The 26,165-nt window shown below is 40.6% G+C and overlaps 1 protein-coding gene across 1 annotated transcript in view; it reads right to left on the reverse strand.

Moving 5' to 3' along the window:
- LOC126354380 (death-associated protein kinase dapk-1-like) overlaps positions 1-26,165 on the reverse strand; it is a 313,801-nt gene that overhangs the window by 34,325 nt on the left and 253,311 nt on the right. The window contains exons 21-22 of the mRNA XM_050003980.1: positions 17,311-17,586; positions 11,875-12,084 (exon numbers count right to left, since the gene is read on the reverse strand). Of these exons, the coding sequence (XP_049859937.1) occupies positions 11,875-12,084; positions 17,311-17,586 (486 nt within the window). The remainder of the gene's footprint in view (positions 1-11,874; positions 12,085-17,310; positions 17,587-26,165) is intronic.

The following is a 26,165-nucleotide window of genomic DNA, read 5'->3' on the forward strand; positions in this document are numbered from 1 at the left end:
AGTCAACAGAATTTCACCACACAAAATACTTCAATAGCATCTAAGACAGATATAAGATAAATAGAATCAATGGCCAATGGCCATGCAAACTAGCTTTATAGTCGATGAAGGTGCTTTACAGTGTACACAGAATATAATATAATTAAAAATACGAGATGCCCACAAGTAATTATTTTGAGGGACCTTAAGCTTATATCCAAACATGTATCCACAAGAGGACAGGCAGGCTATCTGGCTTGTAAACACAGTGAGCCTTATGGCAGAAAGTGTGATTAAAAAAACACCTGGATAGCAAACTTCCTATAGCACACAGGCTGATGCAAATGGCCAAACCATGCTTACAATACAAGCCACCTCTAGACTGTGTTGCTTACATTTACTTAAAAGGGATTTAGGAGTCAGCTATAGTCAATCATAAGCAAACCTAATTATAAATATAAAAGCAGCCTGGCCAGTATCATATACAATTCAAGTACAGAATGTCAAAGTTAGGCAAAATGGCCTTGCCGCAATGGTAACACCATTTCCTGTCAGATCACCAAAGTTACGTGTTGTCAGGCTTAGTTAGCACTTGGGTGGGTGACCATGTGGGTCTGCTGAAGGCTGTTGGCAATCTGGCTGCACTCAGCCCTTGCGAGGCCAACTGAGGGGCTACTTTATTGAGAAGTAGCAGCTCCCATAATGAAAACTGACTGTGGCCAGGAGAGCAATGTGCTAACCACATGCCCCTTCATATCCGCAACCAGATAGCCTATCAGATGAAGAAGATATGGCAGTTGGTTGGTATCATTCAGCCATCTGAGGCCTGTTTGGATGGGGAAAGTTAAGCAAACACTTAATCTCAAAGGGTTATGGGTCAGTGGATAACAGCTGCACCTGATCAAATATGCAGAAAGAATTAGCTAAGCTCAGCAAACAGAAATGGCAAACAAACAAATTACAGTATAATTATTACATGGTGTATTAACCTACACATTATCCAAAAGGGGAAAGGAGGCCTATAGTTTAATGTGGAATATACACCATATGATGTTCCTGGCAACTCCTCACATCACTGAGAGGTAGAGAATAGGTTGAAACGAAAGCTAAAAGTCAGTGGTTTGATCAAAATTCAATTCTCCAACCTCTTGGTTTCCTGATATGTACTTTACCACTAGATCAACTTTACATTTTTTTTTTTCTTTTTTCTTTTCTTTTGATCACTTTCATTATTGTTTTATCAACAGTGGTTCTGAGTGGCTGTCATGGGGCATCTTTCAAATTCCATTGATGAGAATTTCTCTCAGCTTTTTATTACCGGGTTCGAGATGTGTATAGATAGTCCATCTACATGTTTCGGTGAGAGAGTTAATGAGTATCAAAACATGTGACAATAATTGCCATATCTTTTGACTACATTGACTTAGAACCTTAAATTTTTCACACAGGTGAGGAACTGAAGACCTTAGTATGTGACATAAATTTTGACTTAATACTTCGACCCATTCCTGAGAAAAAGGAGTCCAAACAGTCACTCAGACACACAGACAGACAGGCAGGTGGGCAACAAAGTGATCCAATATGTGTTTTGTATTTACTAGTTGAGTTATTGAACCCTAAAAATGAAGTTAGGGCTGAATGCACCTCTTACAAAGACAACCTTGGTGAAGGAGTACATTGGTGAAGGAGTACAGTGTCACAATTATGCTGACTGGTCAGTGTACCGTCTTCAAAGATTTGGAGTTTAATACACCCATGCAACATTATGCCTTCCCACACTATAACACCTGGGCCACTAAAACATTCATTTTGATAGTGATCCTGGGTGTATTACATGTTTTAATCTTTCACCATATGAGGATACACCCTCAATCAGTACTCAGACTGAATCTGCTCTCATCTGAGAACAGCATGTGTCCCCACTCCTCAGTGGTCCAGTCATTCTGCTCTTGGCACCATTGCAAATTCTGTCACCGATGTGTATCAATTGAACACAACATACTGATAGCAGAGTGAAGAGACCACCCTACGCAGTTGCCATGCCACTGTGGAGTGTGAGATTGCTATCTTGGTGAATGTGGGTGTAACTGTACCAGTTTTTTGATGTGGGTCGCTAGTTGACTGCCGCGCAATGCAGCACACAACTGCTGCTGTACTTAACCAATGTTGACCACCTCATCTCTCCTTTAGATAGCAGTGCCTGTAGTTTCGGATGCTCTCCATGCACATGAAACATGCTGTGAGCAATGTCAAACTGCTGGGCTACTCTTGTCACACTTTATCCTCCTTCCAATTTCCCAATGATTTTTCCCAATGTGAGGTCATCCAAATGTTGTCTCTGTACCACATTGTAGTGAAGAACACCACAACAGTGTACCATAACTTCTCACTGGTTGACACACACAGTCTCTTCCTGTTCGTTGAAGAGTGTCGTGTTGTGGAGCCAGTCTTATTTCGCACTACAGTAACACTGACCTCACACAATGTTACATCAGAAATTTCTAGGCATGACTCTGACACCACTGGTAATATCCTCTCACACTTTTATTCATTTTATTCACTTCCAATGTTATGTTACTTTATCTACCGCTAAAACCAGAGAGTAAGATGTGTTCTGTGGAACAGAGATGTCCCAAAGGATTTTTTTTAAAAGGTTATGTATTCAACTTATTATGAATCCAGTCTAGCATATGCAGCTGGCGCATGGACTACAGAAAACAAGGGAGGAGAGTACCAGTAGGCGGCAGCAGAGATGAAGTTTTTAACAGGTGTCAAAATCCAAACAAGAGAGCTTAGAATCAGAAATGAGGAAAAAGAATAAGGGACAGCTCATGCTTCAAGACAAAACAGAACAACAAAGTTGAAGTGGTACAGACATATGATAAGAATAGAAGATGAGGCAGGGCTAAAAAAAAGAAGTTTTTGAAAATGTCAACAGGAAAGAGACTTATGAGGAAGAACCAGAAAGAGATGGGCAGGAACTGTGATGAAGTCTATAGAGACAGGAGGAGTAAAGCCAGAAGATATACTTAAAGAAGGAGAGGAGTGGTGGAGATACATACAACAATGAAGGTTCTTGATTCACAAACTGACCCAGAAGCTGGAAATGGCCCATGAAGAAGAACAAGAAGATTTAAGGGACACAGCTGGTTTAGCAGCTTGGCTTATTCAGAGCCGTTTTCAGGTACTGTCTCAAGTCCACGTTCAATCACTAAATTAACTAAGTGATGAGGGAGAGAGACAACTCTCTGCAGTGTATAAAAAAGTTACTTCATAGGCAGTAACAAATACTGACATTAAAAATAGATGTTCATGGTCATTCAGATGCAGTTGGCATATTGATGTACAAAACTATAAACATGGAGAAGAGAGGATCCTACAAAATCACAAAACTTGCCAAAACTTTTGGTGCACACCTCATTTCTTGATTTAAAACAGACATGTTTTGTGGTAATTGCAGCAAAAGCTGGTAAAAGGACTTCAGGGAGACTTATCAAAATCTGAAGGGAGGAAAATTAGGGTTTACAGTCCTATTAGCAATGAGGATGAAGAATAGCAATAGCAATAGCAATGTAAATTTTGGTGTTCTTATGAATTATTTTTACCTCTCTATGTATGTATGCAGACTATATTTGTTGATTTGTTGTTATGGTAATAAAATGTGATTGACGAAACACACTGAAAGCACACTGTTGTACTCATTATCTAATTCAAAACACTAATTCTAGTAGCCAAATCTGGGAGGAACGCGATATTGTGATAACATGGAATGATACACTTCAGCCCTCTACCTAATGTAAGGCAGAGCAGTTGTGGCATCACAAAATGTGTGATACACAAATGCATGTTGTACATCATATTTTGCTGAGAAAACAATTACTGAGGCACATTGTGGATACTGTTGCTTTTGAAGATCTACGCATTAAAAAAAGAGAAACATGCATCATCACATACAAAAAAATGATTACAATTTCAGGAAATTTATTCAAGAGAAACAGTTTCACAAATTCAGTCATGTCAATAACATGCTGGTCCACCTCCGGTCCTTATGCAAGATAGAGCTGTTGGATGTTCTGATGTCAAACTTTGCCCAACTGGTGTGTCAGATCTTCAAAATCCATAGCTGGTTGGAGGGCCTTGTTCATAATGCTCAGAATGCTCTCAATTGGGGAAAGATCTGGCAACCTTGCAGGGCAAGGTAGGGCTTGGAAAGTGTGATGACAAGTAGTAGAAACTATCGCCATGTGTGGGTGGGCATTACCTTGCTGAATCGTTAAGTCCAGTACGGCTCGCCATGGAGGGCAACAAAATGGAATATAGAATATTATTAACATGCCACTGTGCTATACAGTCGATGCAGGTGACAACCACAGGATTCCTGCTAAGAAAAGAAATGGGATCCCCCAGACCACCACTCCTGACTGTCGGGCGTTATGGCAGATGACAGTCAGGTTGATATCCCACCACCATCCGGGGCACCTCCAGACATGCCTTTTTTTCCTGGAATCTCATTCACTGAAGCAGAACTGTCTTCAGTGATGAGTTCCATTTCGAAATGAGCCCCAGTGACCCCGCACAGACGTGCCTTGAGACACCGTGCACAGTGGTGAGATGCCGACCTGACAGTCACCTGTCATATGGCCATACAACCAAGAGTGATGGCTTGGGATGCCATTTCCTTTCATAGCAGGACCTCTTTGGTTGTCATCTTATAGCACAGCAGCATGTCATTAATATTCTTTTACACTTCAGCAAGATAATGCTCATCTGCATGCAGCAGGAGATTCTATTGCTTGTCTTTGTGGTTGCCAAACCCTGCCTTGGCAAGCAAAGTTGCCAGATCTCTCCCCAACTGAGAACTTTTGGAGCATTATGGGTAGGCCCCTCCAACCAGCTCAATGATCTAATGCACCAATTGGACAGAATTTGGCACAATATCCCTCAGCAGGACATCCAACATCTCTATCAATAAATGTCAAGCCGAATAATTCCTTGCATAAGGACCAGAGGTGGACCAACACATTATTGTGAAGCTCTTTCTTTTGATTAAATCATCAGTTGATCAACTGTAATCCTTTGTTGTTTGTACATCACATCTATGGATTTCACTCCCAGTTAGATAATTGCTTTGTGATGCATTTTCTGTGTCTTGGACTGTATAAAGCAGTGCTTCATCTGAGTGAAGATGTGACCATATTGCTATGGGAATTTCCTTTAAATATTTGTCTGGCATTCTCGCATGATATGAGCATTGATATCTCTGGTTGCCATCAAGTGTTTTCATTGCCATCTGTTGCTGCATGCAGTCATTTTTGTTTACTGATAGCTATGGCATATTTCACAGCACAGATCACTTTATTTGAATACTGATGGCACCAATGTCTCACTAAGAGCTACATGGTTTGGAAACAGAATTATCTTATTACAGTTGCCTCATTCCTATGATGGCGAATTTCTTTGATGAACCACCACAATGTAACATTAAATACGAAAAGGGGGTGCTGACACTTTTGACACCGCTTGAAAACATCCTCCATCTCAAGACAGTATCTGAACAAAGAGGAATTTTCAGCTGTTTGTTGAATAAATGAGAGAGACAATAATTCTTGTTTTCCTTGCACTAGAAGTAACAATTCTCAAAAGAGTTATCCTTATAACTGCTTTTCACAAAGTAAGGTGCAGGACAAGGTAATGCTGTACTGAACACTGTCATGAACATGTCAGAGAATTCAAGAGTTTCTAAGTAAATGTTTCTTGATATGCATGGACTGTAAAAAAGCACAGAAAGAGTGAAACTTTTGGGAAGGCAGGCAGCATAACATACTAGTTCATGATATGTAAATAAAAATGGATTATTAGATAGTGTGAGAAAGGTGGTAACTGATCAGCAAGAGTTTTTTCTTCAACATATCAATAAACTATAAAAATTTCAGAATATTACAGTTCAATATTATGATAGAAAAAAGGTGTAAGTTCACCAAAGACATACTATGAGGAACATCAATGAGAATTATAAGAATAATTTCTGCACCTGAAAATCATGAAGCACAATTGATACCTGAACATTAAAAAACAAGCAAAGTGTTGAGTCTTATAACATCTTTCGAAACTGACCATGAGTGAGAAATGTGGGAGCTGTTATAGGGTAGTGAGTAGAGGGATTTGTTGCCAATCTTGTAGGAAATATTTTCACTGGGGGGGATGCAGTGGGGAGAATGTTGGGAGAACAGAAGAGGCTCTCTCCTGGAACTGCAGAGTATGCTGTAGGAACATTTTGATTGGGGAGCAGGAAAGGAAAATCTGTGCCCTTCAGGCACAGTTGGAGGAAGCAAGGAAGGAACTGATAAGGATCAAGGGAAATAGGGGGGAGGAGGGTGGTTGGGAACTGGCAGCTGGTAGGAGGATAGGAAGAAAGAGAACGCGATCTGATAGTTTTATCATCAACACCAAAAACAGGTATCTGCCACTGCCAGAGTTAAGTGGAGAAGAGCCTCAGGTAGAACGAGGAGCAGGAAATGTGCAGCACACTTCAACCGAGGCCAAGAAGCCTAGGAATGTACAAAGTGTTAGGAAGAAGAAAGTGCTGCTGCTAGGTAGTAGCCATGGGCGAGGTGTAGGCCCTCAGTTACAGGAAAGTTTAGGGGCAGCGTACCAGGCCACCAGTATCTTCAAACCAAATGCAGGGCTAAGTCATGTGATAGAGGACCTAGGGTCTTTATGTAAGGATTTTACAAAAGAGGACCATGTAGTGATAGTGGGTGGGGCGGGAAACAGTTTGGACAGGGATGGGGCATATGAAATAGGTGGTGACCTGGACAAGATAGCTTCCCTGACTCATGGCACCAATGTACACTTTGTTGAGCTGTTCCGGCGTCATGATCAGCCACGCCTTGATGGAGCTGTGAGGCGAATCAATGTGGGGCTGGGGATGGCTCTGAGGACGGCCAACTTTGCTCATGTTTCTCTGGTGCCCGTCGGGACTATCAACAGATGGGGTTTCACTAGGCATGGCCTACACCTAAACAGGACTGGGAAGGGAAGATTGGTACAGCTGATTCATGAAAGTATAGGGGGTGGATCTCGGGCCACACATGGTCAAATACCTGTTGTCATAGGTAGGAAAAGTAGGTCTTTTTTAGGATAAATCCAGACAACAGGTTCCCCTGCCTAAAGAGTATCTCTAGCAGTTCAAAAAATACTGAAACAATCACTCACAAGACAGATTATAACACTTCAAAAATCACACATACCAGATGTCACAAAGAAAAACAAACCATCGGAAAGAGTAACATGGGGCATTTCACAGACTTAACAATCCTCCATCAAAACATGCAATCAATAAAAAATAAAATACAAGCATTAGAAGTTGAGCTCCAATCTTTGAACTGCACAGTAGTTTGTATTACTGAGCACTGGTGTAGAGACACAGAAATCCAACATGTAGTATTATCATTGTATGAAAGGGCAAACTCTTACTGCAGAACTACTTCAAGGGGTGGAGGATCATGCATTTATATCAGAAAAGGAACACAGTTCAAATCTAGACATGACCTCAGTACAGTAAGTGAAGACAAACACATTGAAATATCAGCTATTGAATTATCAGGGCTCGATACCACCAAGAAATTAATTATTTTGTGTGTGTATAGATCTCCCAGTGGTAGTGTGGACACTTTTTTCAATAAATTAACAGAAGTTCTAGATAAAGTCTCAAGTACAAAGGTCAACATAATTCTGTGTGGGGACATAAACATCAACACTAATATCATAAATGAATCCAGCAGCACCTTCATAAATATCCTTCAAAGTTTTGGCATGTCCCTATTGGTCAATAGTGCAACAAGGGTTACTACAATGACTGCATCAGTAATTGACCATGTGGCCACAAATATAGACAGGGAAAAATGTGATGTAGCTGTAAAAGATCTCGGACTATCAGACCATCTCTGTCAAATAACAACAGTAAAATCAGGCATCGAATCATTCCCTAAACTACAAGCCTATAAACGACATCTATCAGAAATCAAAATAAAAGATTTTTCAAAAGAACTAGAAAAACAAAGCTGGGATGAAGTGTATAAGGAAACCAATGTGAATATGAAATTCTCCAAATTCTCCACATTGTTTAAATTGAACTTTGAAACAGCATTTCCAAAAGTATGCATGACTGTATCAACATCTCACAAAAACAGATGGATAACCGCAGGTATTAAGAAGTCCTCCCAAACACTTAAACACCTCAGTTCCATGAAAAAGATTCACAATGATCCAGAATTCTTAAATTTCTATCATAGATACAAAAAGATTTATAGGAAGGTGCTGATTGCTGCAAAAAAGTCATTTAATGACAAAATAATATATAATGCAGAGAATAAAAGCAAATCAGTCTGGGATGTTATAAAAAAGGAAACGGGGAGAGGCAAACAAACGCAGAATAACATACTGCTAAGGGAGGGGGATAAGGTAATAAATGATCCACAACACTTAGCAAACTATGTAAACGAGCATTTTTCAAGTATTGCAGAGAAGTTACAGCAAAAATTCCCCAAAACAAATATAACACCTGCAAAAATTGTTGCACTAGATACAATGATGTTACTTCCAACCACAGAGAATGAAGTCAATAAAACTGTTCAAAAGCTAAAAAATAAAAAGTCAGAAGGCTTAGATGATGTACCAATGTGTGTACTGAAACAATGCATAGGGATTATACAAGGCCCATTAACAAATATAATAAATGAATCCTTCACATCAGGGACATTTCCAGAGCAGCTAAAACAGGCAAGAGTTGTACCTTTGCTTAAGAAAGGTAATGCAGAAGACATAGAAAATTACCGGCCCATTTCCCTGCTGTCAGCATTCTCAAAAATAATAGAAGCAATTATGAAAGACAGATTAATGAATTATCTGAATAAATACAATCTTTTAAGCAAATCACAGTTTGGTTTTCGAAGTGGCAAAAATACGGAGTCAGCCATAGTAGAATTCACAAAAGTTGTACTTAATGCTCTTGATAAAGATGAGTGTGTCACAGGCATATTTGTGGATCTTTCTAAGGCTTTTGATACAGTCGACCACAAGATTCTATTAAATAAATTAGAAGCATTAGGAATAAGAGGGGTAGCTAATGACTGGTTTCGATCATACCTAACAGATAGGGTACAAAGAGTAGAGATAACACATACTTCAAATAGATCTAAACATTTAGTAAAATACTTATCAGAACCAAAACATATTAATATAGGGGTTCCACAAGGTAGCATATTAGGACCAATACTATTCCTGATATACATCAATGACTTTCCCAGTAGTGTTACTCATGGTGAGAAAATTCTCTTCGCTGATGACAGCAATATTATAGTCACTGAGAGAACAAGAGAACTCCTTACCGAGAAAGCAAATGAAACTCTCAAGGAAGTTTACGATTGGTCAATAAGCAACAAATTGACATTAAACATAAAGAAAACTAATGCCATGAACTTCAGTTTGAAGAGGAAAAATGACAATGTTAAATTAAATGTAGATGGCACCTCTATAGACTGTGTAACAAATGCAAAATTTCTAGGAATGAATATTGACTCTCAGCTGAAGTGGTGCGAACACACAAAGGTACTTGCAAACAGAATGTCATCAGCATGTTATGCCCTTAGAATTCTATCATCTGTGTGTAACATGCAGTGTCTTTTAGTTATTCATATGTACACTCAATTCTTAGCTATGGCATTCTTTTTTGGGGAACAAATCCACAAAATATGAACACAATTTTCAAACTCCAGAAAAGAGCCATAAGAATAATAACCAGAAATAGTAGTCGAGCTCATTGTAAAGATCTGTTCAAAACACTGGGAATTTTAACTGCTCCATGTGAACACATTTACCAGTCAGTTGTACACATCAAAAGCAACATTGGCAATTACTGCACAAACAGCTCTGTCCATGACCATGCCACAAGAGATAGACTCAACTTACATTTACCAAGAAAAAATAAACATAAAACTCAAAACAGCATTTTCTACCAAGGAATAAAACTGTACAATAAATTACCAAAAGAGATTAAAGAAATTTCAAAAATACACTTATTTAAGAAGGCAGCTAAAAAGTACCTGTTATGCAATACATTTTATACATTGAAGGATTACTTAGATAAAGCAGAGTAGGGGTTTGATAAAAAATGTTATACAAACAAATAATAATAATAATAATGATGATTATAAAACATCCAATATTCCACATAACACCTTCACTTTATTATTTTTCTTCTTTTTTCCTTTCTAGAGACACTCTCCCCTCAAGCTATGCATAGCACAATACTAACACCTCTTCCTCTTTCTGAGCTCAACATCTCACTCATTATGAAGGGATGCTGACTCAGTTTTTCAGGATAGCAAATGGGAACTTGCAGTACAGAAAATGGCCCAAGGATCACCTGTGTGTGTGTGTGTGTGTGTGTGTGTGTGTGTGTGTGTGTGTGTGTATGTAGTGAGTGAAGTGTTATGAAACAATGTGTGTATAGTGTGTGCAGTGACTGATAGGGAAATATGAGTGAATAGTGTGGCATTACATTATTTAATGAGTTATTTGTAAATAAATTATTGTATACCAGGAGTAAAATCTAATGATTGTCTCTAACTAGAAGTCTGTAAATATATGTGTATACGAATTAGCTTATTGTAAATTGATCTTAAGCTTGTAAATACTTTGACATGTCCTATATCCTTGTAAAAAGAGATCTACGGATGAATAAAACTACTACTACTACTACTACTACTACTACTACTTAAGTAACTGCCTGAGGATGAAGATGATGCATAAGAAAAAGATGAAGAAGAAGAAGAAGAAGAAGAAGAAGAAGAAGAATTTCCTCAGTCCTGTCCTGACTTATCCAGTGAGCTTAATAAGGAATTCAAACTATAGCAGCCTTGTCATTTTAACATACACACATTATAGTTGATAGTGAAAGAAATAAGAAGAGCAGAAAAAGTTCTAGAACTAAACACAAATACAAATGTATGTTTCTGGGAGAAGTGCAAAAGGGGACTAGAGGAGACAGTGAAACAGGTGGTGTTCACCAACAATCATTAATGGCCAAGAGTTTACCAAATCCAACATGAATTAAATAAGACAGTACAATGCCTCGAGAAACATTTTTAGCCACTAGTATTGACTTATACAAGACAAATAATCTCACTAGTCACCTACGGATGGGAAATCAAAAATCAATCTGTTGTTTACTTTTTGATTCATCTGTAAAAGTGCTGTCAGTTTCTAGTGATGTCAGACAAGTAGCCTATGTATGAAAGATCTCTGTCTCAAACACATATTTCTCTCCATTATTCCTTAATCTTAAATCACCAACAATTAAACAGTCCTCTTCTGGACCTTACTCATCTCCCTTTGTGGCTTATCTATTTCCCATTTCTTTATGGCTCTTGTTTCTTTCTCTGTACCTCTTTTTCATTTACGAGCACATTTTCTCTGTCTTCTACATACTGTCTTGACCAACCTCTTAGCCCTAGCACATGTGTTTCACATCTTCCATTTTCCTACATCAAGAACATATCCCTCCTCTGCTTCATTCTATCTAGTCACAGTCTCCACTAAACAGCAACTGCTTCCTCCTTGCTCCCGACCACCACTTTATATGACTACAGCTAAGCTTTTCTTATGAGCACATACTCAGGTACAAAGCCAATTATTTTTATTTTTATATTTTGTATGAGAAAATGTATCCACAAAGCAACGAGCAAAAAAATGTCATGAACAGATGACTCAAAATCTATACTGAATAAAGTTCATTTCCATTGCTGCCACAGACATCATGTATGATGGAAATAAAACTTATTAATTTATGGCAGCACAAGAATCAACTTTCAGACTTACATAAAGTGTACTTACTTCTGGTTCTCCAAAACCAATAATGTCAAGCAATGACTCACTTCCCCCAGTTCGTGGATTGCGCAATGAAGTACTGAGACCAGATTTCAGTATAGCCTTCATGAGCTGTTCTGGGGCCCAGCAATAGGGATCACTGGTATGACAACGGAGTTGGGCAGGGCTCAATGCATGCTTCTCCAGTGCCATTCCAGGGCTAACTTCACTCACAACCTAGCAGAAAATAAATAATAATATGGCATCATAACATGCAATGCTCCAGGCACATTTGTTAACACACATATCTGATGCTTACAAAGGTTTGTACTCTAAAATATCTGCAGGAAAATGAGCAAGAATCTTCAACACCAATGACGTTTTATACTAGCAGATGTGAAAATTGTAAAATGCCTGACAATTTCATTGAAAACCTACAGTATGGAAGAAAGGTGCAAGTTGACACCTCTGGTAAAAATTTTATTTGTCACTGTTATTTTAGGTCTAGTGGAGAAGGGGTTGCATAGACTTGGCAAACTGCTGTCCAGCTGTTGTGAGCCGATGTAGACAAAGCATGTGGGAAAGGAAGGGGGGAGGAAGAGATGGACAAAGAGGTGGAGGAGGAGATGGACAGACAGACAGACAGACAGACAGACAGGGGGAGGATGTGGCAGACACAGAGATGGGGAAGGAGACATGGACAGAGAGACGGGGATAGGAAGAGATGGTCACAGAGAGGGAGCAGGAGGAGATGTGTGGAATATGCATGTTGAACATGTAGATGAGTAAAGCAGTGGGTAAAATGCTAGAGAGGGAGGGAGAGAGAGGGGGGGGGGGGGGGGGGAATGCTGTTGGGGATCTGCACCCAAACTGCTGGATCCATGTAAACCAGATCTGGCACACAACCAGCTAACTTCACCAGTATCAGCACTGTGGGTTTTATAACCTCCTAGCTCCAATAGTAGGGAAGATGTGGACAATAACATGCTTTTTCAGGCTCTGCCATTTACACTGCCCTGCACGACAGGTGTGTTGTGTGGGAATTTTAGTGGCCTGCTTTATCAACCTCCTTTGCAGGGCAGCCTACATGTCATGTGCAAGAAATGGTTTTCAGCACCCAGAGTATAAGCTGCACTGCATGACCAGAATGTTGTTTGAGAAGTATCAGCCTGGACAGAGAGAGTGTGCAGAAGGAGTTGTATGTCAGGATGGGGTGAAGAAGATGGACATACAGAATGGATAGGAGGAAATAGATACAGAGAGGGTTGAGGAGGGGATGGACATAGGGAAAGACAGGATGGACAGAGAGAGGGGGAGGAGGAAAGAGACAGGAAGAAGAGGACGGACACAGAACAGGGCAGGAGGGGTCACACAGGCAGTCAGGGAGAGGAGGGGACGGACGGATGGACGGACAGACAGGTAGACAGACAGAAAAGTGAAAAAGAGAGAGGGGGAGGGTGACGTGTACAGCGTGGGGGACAAGGGGTAGACAGAGAGAGAAAGGGAGGGGATGAAATAAAGAGGGGGAGGAGGGTACAGATAGAGAGGGGATGGGATGGGTAGGGAGGTGATGAGGAGATGGCCAGAGTGTGCAGGAAGATGCAGGGGAGAAGGAGAAGACGGGCAGAGTGGGAGAGGAGGAGACGGAGGGGATGGAGGAGATGGCCAGAGAGAGGGGGAAGCAGAAGATGGGCGTATATAAAGAGGCAAGTTTGTGTGTCTATGATTTTGTCTCAAACCACTGGATTGATTTCACCAAAATATAGCACACTAGCAACAAACTTCACAGGATGGGCAGAGAGAGGAGTGAAGGAGGTGATGGACAGGTATACTGCGGTGTAACAGATGGAGAAGAGATGGGATATATGAAAACAGAGTGGGAGAAGGACAGAGAGTGGGAGAAGGAGATCAACACAAATATGATGAAAGAGGAGTATATGGACAAAGAGGGGAGAGAAGAGGATGTGGGGAGGGAAGAGCAGGTGGGCAGATGGTCAAAGAGAGGGAAAGAAGGAAATGGCCACAGAGAGTGGGAGGAGAAGGGAGGTAGAGAGGGAGAAGGAGATGGGCAGAAAGGGAGTGAGGAGATGATGTGCAGACAGGGGGGAGAAGAATTTGGTCACAGAGGGGGGGGGGGGAGGAGGAGGAGGAGAGGAACCAATAGATGGGGAAGGACGAGTTGGGTGCAGAATATCTGTCAAATGCCTACAGAGTGAAGCTATGGGAAGGGGATAGTCTATTTATACATAAAGCATCATGTACATACATCCGTGATCTTCTCCCAAACCCCTTGATTGATTTCAACCAATTTTGGAACACAAAAAACAAACCTTATGAGTATCAGCACTATGGGTATTTATAGCCTCCCAGCTCCCATTGGAGTGTAGATATGGGCATAAACCTATTTTTCTGCCCTTGACATATAGGCTGCCCTGCACAACAGGCATGTAGTGTGTGAATAATATCAGCGTGCCTTCATGGACACCTTTGCAAAGTAGCCTACGTGTCAGTGGCAATAAACTTATTTCCAGACCCTGACATGTAGGCTGACCTTAATGAAAAGTGTATTGTGGTGGGTAGTATTGGCCTGTGTTATTGACCTGATTGGTAGTGCAACCTACACACCAGGGGCTGAAAAATGTTTCTGCCCCTGATGTGTAGGTTGCCTTCCATGACAATTGTGTTGTGTGGTGGTGGTGGTGGTGGTGGTGGTGGTAGTAGTAGAAGTAGTAGTAGTAGTAGTAGTAGTAGTAGTAGTAGTAGTATCAGCTTATTAACCTACTTCACAGGTCAACCTATGGATCAGGGGCAAGAAACAGTTTTTCAATCACTGACATGTAGGCTGTCCTGCACAATAGGCAAGTTGTCTTGGAGCAGTATCAGCCTGCTTTATCAGCAGGCTTCAGATGGTAGACTATATTTCAGGGGCAAAAAGTTTCCAAACTGGTGACATGTAGACTGCCACTTGTGGGAGCAGTATTGGCCTGTTTTATCGGCCTGAGCTACAAATGTGGATGGGCATGGCTGGGGGAAGGTAGGGATGGATGGAGGAGGAGATGAACTGAGAAGGGGGCAAGAGAGAGTGGATAGGGAGAGAGGAGCAGGAGAAGATGGGTGTATGGAGAGGTAGCAGAAGGAAAGGGGGCTAGTGGGGAGGATGAGTTGAACAGATACAGGTGGGAGGATGAGGTGGCCAGATAGATGGGGGAGCAAGAGGTGGTCACAAAGAGGATGATGGAGGAGATATGTGGAATATACACGTCGAACCCTTACATGAGTGAAGCTGCACAGATAATGCCAGTATATACAGTATACACAAAACAGAATGGTGTAGGGTCATGTATGTATGTATGTACGTATGTATGCAGGTAACTATGTCCAGGATATCCTCCAAAACATCTAGACTGATTTCACACAAATGTGACACATGAGCAGCAAATTTCACAATTATTAGCACTGGGGCTTATAAACTCCTAGCTCCTATAGGGGCAGAGATACAGGTAAAAGCATGTTTTTTCAGCCCCTGCTACACAGGCTGCCATGCAAGATGGATGTGTTGGCCAGCCTTATCAACCATTTTTGTATGTTATCCAATATGCCATGGGCAAAAAAAGTTTTTTTAATCCCCTGCCCTGTACAACAGGCATGTTGTAGGATTAGTACTGGCACTGGCCTGCTTTGTCAAACTGCTTTGCAGGGGCTACATGTGGCAATGGGCATGGCTGGGTGAGGTCAAGATGTATAGAGGAGGAAACAGACAAGTGAGGGCAGGAGTGGATGGACAGAGAGAGTCTGGTAAAGAAGAGTATGGACAGAGAGAGAGAGAGAGGGGGGGGGGGGGGGGGGGAAGGATTGGAGAGACAGAGAGGAGGAGGGGGGTTGGGTTGTTTGGGGAAGGAGACCAGATAGCGAGGTCATCGGTCTCATCGGATTAGGGAAGGAAGTCGGCCGTGCCCTTTCAAAGGAACCATCCCAGCATTTGCCTGGAGCGATTTAGGGAAATCATGGAAAACCTAAATCAGGATAGCTGGACGCGGGATTGAACCGTCGTCGTCCTGGGAAAGAGAGAGAGAGGCATATGGAGGGGAGGTGAGAAGGTGGAAAGACAGGGTGAAGAGAGGTAGGGAATATGGAGGGGAGACGAGATGGTGGAAAGACAGACTGAGGACAGGATACAAGGGACAGTTGGCTGGACAGAGTGGGGAGAGGAGATTGGCAAATAGAATGGAGAGGAGGAGGAGGATAGAGGGGTGAGGGGGGAGGTGGGGGGAGGAGGGGGGAGGAGGGGAGGAGGAGGCATTTGTGCAGTGTGTGTGACATACAGGTATGCTAGCAGACCCCAAGGAAAAGACAGTTACTTAAATAAAGAACTGGAAGGCAGTAAACAAAATCCACAATAGTTCATTTCAACAAATATTAACACTGTTGAACAATGGGCTTTCACATACTATAAGCTTCTCTGTACCATCTTAGTACTGACTATATACCAAAATTCACTAGTTGAGGTAACTAAGTTGAAGTACAAGTTGTGTCATTCAAAGCAACAGTGACAGCTGCACTTGAGCTGTGAGTCAACTGATCATCAGTCAGTCTCTAAGTGCTGTCCCACCGAAAATATTCTATTAATGTAGCAGTGTAGCTTACAAACTGATGTAATTTAATTACCCAATACCACACAACATAAGTGACTGACTACATCCATCAGACGGGGAGCATGCAAACAGACAAGATGCACACAGGTAGACAGGGAGTGGGAAAGTGAACAGACCAAACAAGGTGCGGGCGAACGGACAGGGTGCGGGTGAGCGGACTGGGTGCGGGCGAGCGGACTGGGTGCGGGCGAGCGGACAGAGAGCGGACATGTGGATAGGGAGTAGTCAAATGGTGGGTATGCATTGTAAAATTGGGGTGGTGAGGTGGTGGAAGTGTGTGAGGTGCAGAAAATCGGGTGATGATGGGGAAAGCAAGTGAAGAGGGGACAAAGGAAGTTGGTGGAGTTTTAAGAGTGAGAAGAGTGCTAGAGAGGTGCTGTTAAATATGGTGACTAATGTAGGTGCAGACTAGGATGGCGAAAATCCAGAAGGACCTAAATATTCCTCCAGAACACCTAATGTTTGTCCCTGCATTTTCTAAACCTCTATTGTTCCATCTCTGAAAATAACTTATGTCCCTCAGCATCTCCTTTTCCTGTCATTTTCCGCCCAACTGCTGTATGCATATGTACCACTCTGTAGTCTTGTAACAGATATCCCTTTCAACATACATTTCATCACTGCTGTTGAACAACATCTGTCTATCTCTTTCCTTCCTCACAACTCTTCAATTACTGAATATGTCCTCCTGCTCCCCCTTTTTTACTGTCTCACTAGTATCCCATCCTCTCCCTCTAACTTAATAATGCTAGTCAGTGTCACATCTATGTCAGTGTTTAAAATTGGTTATACTTCAACACTTGACAGTTACCTGATCAATAACTGCCAGCAGCTCTTCTAGCAAACAGAAACAAGCCAGAGCTGACCCTGGAGGTCCCCGCACCTTCAGTTCAAGCCATTCATCTTGACCTAAGCCACTCTTGCTGTCACTATCATCATCTTCATCACTGTCATCATCAACCTCCATCTCATCAATTAGGATTGCTTGAGACTCAACTGCTCCTGTGCAAAGTTTTGAGCCATTCATCCACTGGTAGAGGTCTGTATCTGGATCACTTAACTGCTGTGTGCAACGCCTCAGTTGAACCTACAAATAAAATGAAAAAAAAAGGCATTTTTATACAATGGTAGTAGGTAAGTTAACAGTGTTTTTACATGTGAATAACATTTCTGGCGAATGCAGTTGAAATGCAAGGAACATTTTTAGTAAAAAAAAATGTGCCATTTGAACCAGATGCAGTGTTAAATCATGAACCACTGTTGAGGATCCTTAAATTGAAAGCATAGTAAAATCTACTACCATACACTATCTGCCACTGACAAAATTCTCTTGTCCTAAAGGAACAGTGTATCAATTTAATGAACACATGAATATGTGGCAAACATGTTCTCTTCAATTCTAAAACCCATGTGGTTATGTTTAAGTGTACATTTTCAGTAGGTTTTAGAGAGAATCAAATGCAATCAGTTTTGATGTGCATATCTTCAAAGGCAAGCAGAAGCATTTCTTCCCCTGAATTACTTCCCTTTCCCCCACAAGAATGTGTAATATTGACTTAAATGTGATTTTTGTAGTCTTACTAAAGTAAATGGAAGTTAAGAAATTCTGCCACAATAGTACAATCAGGGCTGCTACTAACTGAATCATCCTGATTTGGGTTTCCCATGGGTTTTTCCAGTTATTTCAGGCAAATACAATGATGATTCAGGGTGTATACGTGGACAAGGAAAAAAATTCCCGGATGTTTCCCAGATTTCCTGGTTAAAAATACATTTTCTCCTGGATGAAAATACACTTTTTCCATGTTAAGTGACAGTATACTCTTCCTCGGCGCTGTAAAACTCATCAGTCCTATGGTTTTATATGCGGGAGTAGAATTTCCCGGCACTTTAGAAAACGAAACTCAGAGGGGACAAAACACGTTTTGAAAGACCTTTGATGTGCAGCAACATGTACGCTGCATATTTTCGTACTACGAAGGTATAAATTTGAATTCCACCAAACACCGCATGTTACTTTCTGAAACATTGAAATCGAGATTGTGATGCGCTTTTGTAAGACAGTCATAGCTCCTGTCACGTGATATCGCCAGCTGATGGCAGCATAGGACACATGATGTAGTGAGCCAATAGCAAGATCACTCTTAAGTAGCGCGAACACACAAATAAAAAAAGTTAATGGTTTAAATTAATATACACAGCATTCACATATGATATTGGTCTCGAAGATTAATAAGCTGGAAGAGATGCTAAGCTTCCACATATAATGTTGATCTTTTTTGCGGGTGTTACACTTTAAGGTACATCACACAATGTGCCAGTAAAACGACGTAAATGTCTGATCTTTTGGGCTCGAAATTCTTCAAAATGGTCGTCCTCAAAGAGTTGATTTTTAAATGAGAGTCAAACGCTTTGTGATTTAAGAAATTCATTGTACATTCTGGCACATAGCTCATCTTGCGTAAAAGGAAGTCTGCTTTGAATGTAACGCTTTTCAAACCACCATTCACAATATCTTCCTGCGAACTGTTAGAAATACGTTTATTTCATCAGTTGCAAGAGAATGCTAAATAGCAGGCGTCACCGCGCTTGCACAGCTACGACGACGTAGTAAGCCCATATGTTCGTACGTGTAAAACATTAAAAGATCTTACGTATGGCATAAAAGAAACAAGACATCAGATGATACTTCAAGAGAGTCGGAATTTCGTGAACCATACTAAAACGCATAATTCGGCTTAAAATGCACATTCGTATGTAAATTTTCTTGGAGTATCAGTACTGTATTATCTCAGGTTTGGTTCTTTATTATGGCCTAATGCCATACGTGCACTTGAAATGCAGTGAACAGTTGAAACTAGCCAATAGTGTGAAGTTAAACACTTCGTTTCAAATAAATTGACTGCCTCAGCAGAAAAGATTAACTTTAAGCCAAATCTCTTTACCAAACCGGCAAAAATAACTTCATTGTTCCGTCAGAAAGGTAGAAATAAATCTGAAACTAATAACATATTTTAGCCTTCCATAATTATGCGAACGTATTTTAATTCACTTGATAGCTCCCGGCCACAAAAATCCGTTTTGTTATCATTTAACGTGAGAGCAATAAACGAAGAGGAAACAACAAAATCACTGAATGTAAACACAGGTCACGTGGACGCTCCCCACCTCAACTGAGACTGCTCTGCTGAACCGAGGCAATATTAAGTAGTGGCGCCCAGCCAACCTTCTGTAATGAGAAGCGGGAGAAGGTACTACTCATATGCGACTCAATTGCGCAAGCTTAAGAGCCCGCCCGCAACAGCTCAAACGAATCTAATTTAAACAGTTGTCATGTCATGCTCATCGGAGGCAGTTTGTTGTTATAAAGCATTGCATAGTCTTCCTAAAGCCTTTGACACAGTTTGCTGTTGGCAGGCGCTTGTATAAGCATAGTTTTGTTGTTGTATACGGTGCATTTCCTTTGCAACTTTTATTTTTGTTTTCTTTTTTCTCTCGTTCATGTTTTGTTGCTGCAGTATTATTCTGCAGTAGCGGGATACAGTAATATCCTTTGTTAGAGTATTGGTTCTTACCAGTCAAAATGACAAAAATTTAACTGAAAACTAAAACAATGAAAAATTCCCAGAATTCTAAACAATTCCCGAGCTTTTCCTGGTTTTTTCCAGGCTGAAAAAATTCCCGAGTTTTTCCCAGATCTCCCAGTTGTCCCGGGTTGTATACACCCTGTGATTCCTGGCTTTCCCCAATTATTTCAGGAAAATACCTTTATCATTCCTGGGTTTCTCAAATTATTTCAGACAAATACCATGACCATTCCTAGCAACATGCCTTGGTCATCATACTCTGTTTCATACCCATTATTAGAAATAAAAACTTAACAAAATCATTATCATCACCATTAATGTTATTCAATCCATTTAATTCTTGGTTCACGTAATGCAGAGAAACTTTACATGTTCATCTTTGAATGACACTGAGGTTCAATGGCATAAAAAACAAAATAAATGTACCTGTTAAAATTTCTGCTTTAAATAATACTGGGAAGGGGGGGGGGATGGAGGGGAGGGGGGGAGTGGTGGAAGAAGGGACAGGCAAGGTGAGAAAGTCTGGTGTTGGTAGTGTAGATGTAAGACAGAATGAAGGTAATTTGAATAGCAACCACTAAACAAAATATCAGATGTGATCCACAAACACATAAATCCTGTGACTTCCTGTCGATAGATTTCAATATATTTTTAACAGTTATTAAAAGAAAAACACTACATATACACTATTTCCACTTTCGCTGGCATGTGAGGGATATTCAGTTTTAGGAAGATATGGGTAAAGTTGAGCAATTTAGCTCTATTCTAAATTTGTTGACTACGGGAATTTAGTCAGCTTGTTTGTCTCATGTTCCATGGATTATTTGCACAATAAACTGTATTATTTTGTACATATGCATCATGCCGATCAATTACATTTTTTACACATACAGATGTGAGTCAGCAATTCCTACCCACCACCTTTTACACATTACAGTAACAAAAATTCTTCTACGGAATACAAGGCTGTCTAGAAGAAACCTTTTAAATTTATTTTCAGTTTCACTTTACTGTCATCACACAATTCATATCACTGGGTAAGAGATCAAAAATTTTGGTGGCAGCATGTAATTGATTGGTGCACTTCCACTAGTAATGACAATGTAAGTAATGTTTTATAAATTATAAATGGTGTTCAGAGCTAACAAACAGTTAAGTCTAACATCATTTACTTTTGTACACAATACTTCTACACAACAGCTGGCCACAGCATGCCAAACTTCACGTGTGTCTGGTGTGGAGGCCATGTATTGGTCTATCTCAGCTTTGCTCATAATTTCCCGGGAGTCACATTTCATTTAGTACTGTGGTGTGGCATTTGAGATGGGCACAACTCTCTTTACGTCAGCAGAATCGTGGTGTCAGAGTCATTTACCCTTCACTATTTGTTTGCGGCATGAAGGATGTTCACAGGTTCAGTGGATGTTTGCACAAAAGAAGGCTGTTTAGCAATCTATTGCCATGAACATTTAAAAATGAATGGGAATAACAGAAGAAAGGATTACAATTATCAGTATCTATTACTCAATAGCATAGGCGACAGATACTGCAAATTTTCTATGAAATGATACTACAAGACCACGCAGAAATAATGTAAAGATTTAGACAATAAAAGAGCAAAAAATTACAACAATCAACAGATGGGATTTTTTGTTCAATATGTTAAGAAGCACTTTATGCTAAATATGCAGCTTTGCAGAATGTGAGGAAATTGGTGGTATGAATAGTAAACTTTATGAAGTCACACACATTATTCCATCGTCAGTTGCGACGGAGTTTGGAGACCTTATATAGTACTGTAAAGTATGTTGGTTGAGTAATGGTACATTCACAAAATGATTTTTCAATTTAAAACTCACTATTGTTGAATGTATGAAGGAAAAAGGAGAGAAGGGATGAAAATTATGAAAATTAGAACATCTGGAATGGACTGCCGACCTCGAAATTTAAGTGAACTTATCTGAACAGTGCGTACAGTAAGACACTGTGTTTAAAAAGAAAATATCATTATGAGAGAGAATGCCTTCTGATAAACACAGTCTGGTTCCCTACGATCACTGCCATTAAAAAAAATGGTTCAAATGGCTCTGGGCACTATGGGACTTAACATCTATGGTCATCAGTCCCCTAGAACTTAGAACTACTTAAACCTAACTAACCTAAGGACATCACAAAACACCCAGTCATCACGAGGCAGAGAAAATCCCTGACCCCGCCAGGAATCAAACCCGGGAACCCGGGTGCGGGAAGCGAGAATGCTACCGCACAACCCACTGCCTTTAAAGAAAATGTTAGGTTTGAAGAATTCATTGTGGCCTTGAAAGAATTACAAAGCAGTCTCCTCAACATTTTAACAACACTGTCCGTCTTACATGTGTTTTCAGCGCAACTTTCCACTTCAGTTGGAAGCACCCTTGTGCATGTCTAGATGTAATTGATTGATCTGCAACGTAACTCTCAATTTTAATGACAAATGAAAAATCGTTTTTGCACTAAAACTCTCCACGATGTCTATACAGCTTTTCTCAGGTAGAGTTTCGAAATCTCCATACTGATTAAGATATTTGTGTGAAAGACCTTTTTCTGATGATCAAAGTAAGTAAGTCATGATTATGTAGCAACTTGAGCATGAAAATCTATGAAATGTTCTGTGTATGTCTATATGCCAAGCATATGTACTAGATAAAAATTATGTTATGTCTGCAGCATGCCAAAAATAATTAAATAATACTGCAAATTTCTTTCTCATCCTGTCCGGTAAGTCTCCACTGGCGCTGGGTTCTGGACAACTTTTCTGAACTGTATTCATTTCCCTAAACCTCTCCAGTCCTTTTCCTTCTCCCCTCTTCCTTATGCTTCAACTCTTATACCAGAAGGAGGAGCCACTGGCTCTGACAGTTTGTAAACATTAAATCCTTGCGTGCGTGCGTGTGTGTGTGTGTGTGTGTGTGTGTGTGTGTGTGTGTGTGTGTGTGTGTGTGTTTCCCCGAGTACATTTTTTTATCTATCCATTTACATTATATTACCAATAATTGATTATATTCGTTGAAAATTTGTTTTGTTTGTGACCTATGCTGGTGGTGAATGTGAAATGTAAAACAAAGTAAGGTGCAGTGTGACTGCAATGCCATTCAAATGTGGCATGTTTGCAGTTTATCCTCATTTGCCTCCTCACTCGCAGACAGTGTAGTGTGAGGGAAATTCGTAGCAAAGGCTAAGCGCTTTGGCAATCGTGCCCGGGCATGGCCTGTGATCTAAAATCTTGGCTGCTCCTGTTATACACAAAAGCAAAACAAACAGTGCCCTTCGAAGGGCTTGCAGTAGTCTTTGATTTCAAAATTGGCAAAAGCCAAAGCAAACTTTTTTCTGCAATAATTTTTCTGATTTCTGTTAAGTAGCAACCCTGCAATTAAGGGAAAAAATTAAATGGGTAGCCAGTAAATTTCTGTAACTGAAAGTAACTGCTCACAATGCGGCTTCAGCTGCCAGAGACTGCAATCGTGTGTGTGAGTTGCATGTTTGTGAGTGTTCATGCGTGTGTGTGCATGCGTGATGGCGTGCATGCGCGTGTCGTCTCTTTTCAACAATGGCATCACTGGCTGGAAGATTATTTGTAACAGTCTTTTTGTTGTGCTTATCTACAAGTCAGCATCTCTGCTATATGGTTTAGTAGGGACTTTCTTTTCATAATATCGTTACTGAAATAAAGATTCGTGACCAAAAGTGGTCAAACGTCAGAGAAAATAAACTGAATAAAGCTTTGTGCGAAGAAATATATTACATTTTTGAGATATAAAGAGTGCAATAAGGGTGACAACTGCAACAGGAAAGGAGGAAGGGGGAAGTGTGTGGTGTGGCAGATTTTCGTAAACATTGCAAACTGCAGACTGAACAGACCTACTCATAGGGAGAGGGAGGAGGAGGGGAGGGCGACCTTAGGCAACCACCCAACATGCTGTTCTGCAGTTGGTTATACATTTCAAATGCAGGTTGACTACCATTGTAAGAAATGTTTTATATCTGGTTAACTTTACAGTCATTATACAATAATGAGAAAGTTACTGATAATGCAAAACAAAGTTAGTTCAATATAACATTAAGTTAGGGAAATCACAGAAAATCTAAATCAGGATGTCAAAAAATTATGACCATAACCTACTATCGATATAAGCCCGTCCATGCGATAGCAGCATCATCTGGCAAGGAACGACTGCTAGTCAGACACATGCAGGGTGCACGTAGTATCAGTGAGTGTGCTATCCATGTGTAGACTGTGGAAGCTGTGTGGTCTACCTGAGTTTGACTGAGGGCAGATTGTGATGGCCCAGAGGCTTGGCTTGAGCATCTCAGAAACTGCATGACTTGTTAGGTGTTCCAGGAGTTCTGGGTTGAGTGTCTTCAACATATGGCAAAAGCAAGTCGAAACCATATCCAGATGTCACGTGGTTGGGTGGCCACCCCTCATTACAGAAGTCTGGGTAGACTGGTAAAAAATGCCTGGCAGCAAACTATGGCAGAACTAACATCAGATGTTAATGCTGGGCAGAGTACAAGTATCTGAAAACACAGTGCGTCAAATTGGCACTGGACATTGGCACAGTGGTGGACTGATGCACGGTCTGAAGAATCCTGATGCCTTCCTCATCAAACCAATGGGAGGTCACAAATTCATTATCTTATGGGGGAACGGCTCCTTGACATCTGTACTGTGAGATGGAGATAAGCTGGTGGTGGCTCCATTATGCTCTAGGGAACATTCATGTGAGCATTCATGGGACCAGTGGAGCTCATGCAAGGCACCATGACAGCTGAGCAGCATTGTACCCTTTCTGCAAATCATGTATACCCTTCACAACACTAATGTTTCCCGATGGCAGTGGCATTTTTCAGCAAGATAATGAACCATCTCACAATGCCAGGAGTGTGATGGAGTGGTTCAAGGAACACAGTGATGAGTTACAACTGATGTGGTGGCCCACAACTCATCAGATCAGAACCTGATCAAACACATCTGGGATGCCATCATTGTTTCCATGCAACAACGTGGCACCGTTGTTATCCGAGCCAAAGGCAGGCAACTAGCTATTAGGTAGGTGGTTATAATATTCTGGCTGATCGGTGTATGGTTATGGGCTGGGATTCGACCTGGTTGATTCTATTGCTCTCTTGTGTGTACTTTTTCATAAAAATTCTCTTTCAGTTTTAACAGGGTTTATACGTGGACAAGGAAAAAAATTCCCAGATTTCTCCTGGATTTACTGGTTAAAAAGACACTTTCTCCCAGGTGGAAACATAGTTTTTCCCTGTTAACTGACAGTATATTTTCTCTCGGAACTGTATAACTTATCAATCCTTTGAATGGTTATGGTTTTATACATGGGCGTAGAATTTCCCGGCGCTTTAGAAAACGAAACACCTTATGGAAAGATGTTTGACGTGTAGTAACATGTACGCTGCATATTTTCGTATTACGAAAGTATAAATTCAAATTCCACCAAACACGGCATGTTACATTCCAAAGCATTGAAATCGAGATTGCGATGCTTATTTGTAAGCCAGTCATAGCTCATGTCACGTGATCTCACCAGCTGATGACAGCGGATATTCAGAGCTTTGGACACGTGGTGTAGACAGCCAACAGCAACATCACTGTTAAGTAGTGCAAACACACAAACAGGAAAAGTTAAAGGTTTAAATTAATATATATAATGTTGCTACAAGAAAAACAAAGCTTTCACATATAATATTGATCTCTCAGGCCAATATGATGGAAGAGAAGCTAAGCTTTCACATATAATGTTGGTCTCTTACGCACGTATTACATTTTAAGATATATCACACAAATGGGCTAGTAAATTTTTTTAATAGCAACATAAAAGTGTGATCTACTGGGCTATAAATTCCTCTAAGTGTCTCGTCATCAAAGAGCTGATTTTTTAATGAGTCCCAGATTCCCAGTGAAGTAGGCATAGACCTGATATTAAGCTTTTCAATGTCGTTTCGGGATGTAAATTTCCTTGGGTACCAGTACTTTGTTATCTCATGTCTGGTTCTTTGTTATGGCATAATGCCATAGGTG

Source organism: Schistocerca gregaria, chromosome 3 (genome assembly GCF_023897955.1).
Source record: "Schistocerca gregaria isolate iqSchGreg1 chromosome 3, iqSchGreg1.2, whole genome shotgun sequence".
NCBI lineage: Eukaryota > Metazoa > Arthropoda > Insecta > Orthoptera > Acrididae > Schistocerca > Schistocerca gregaria.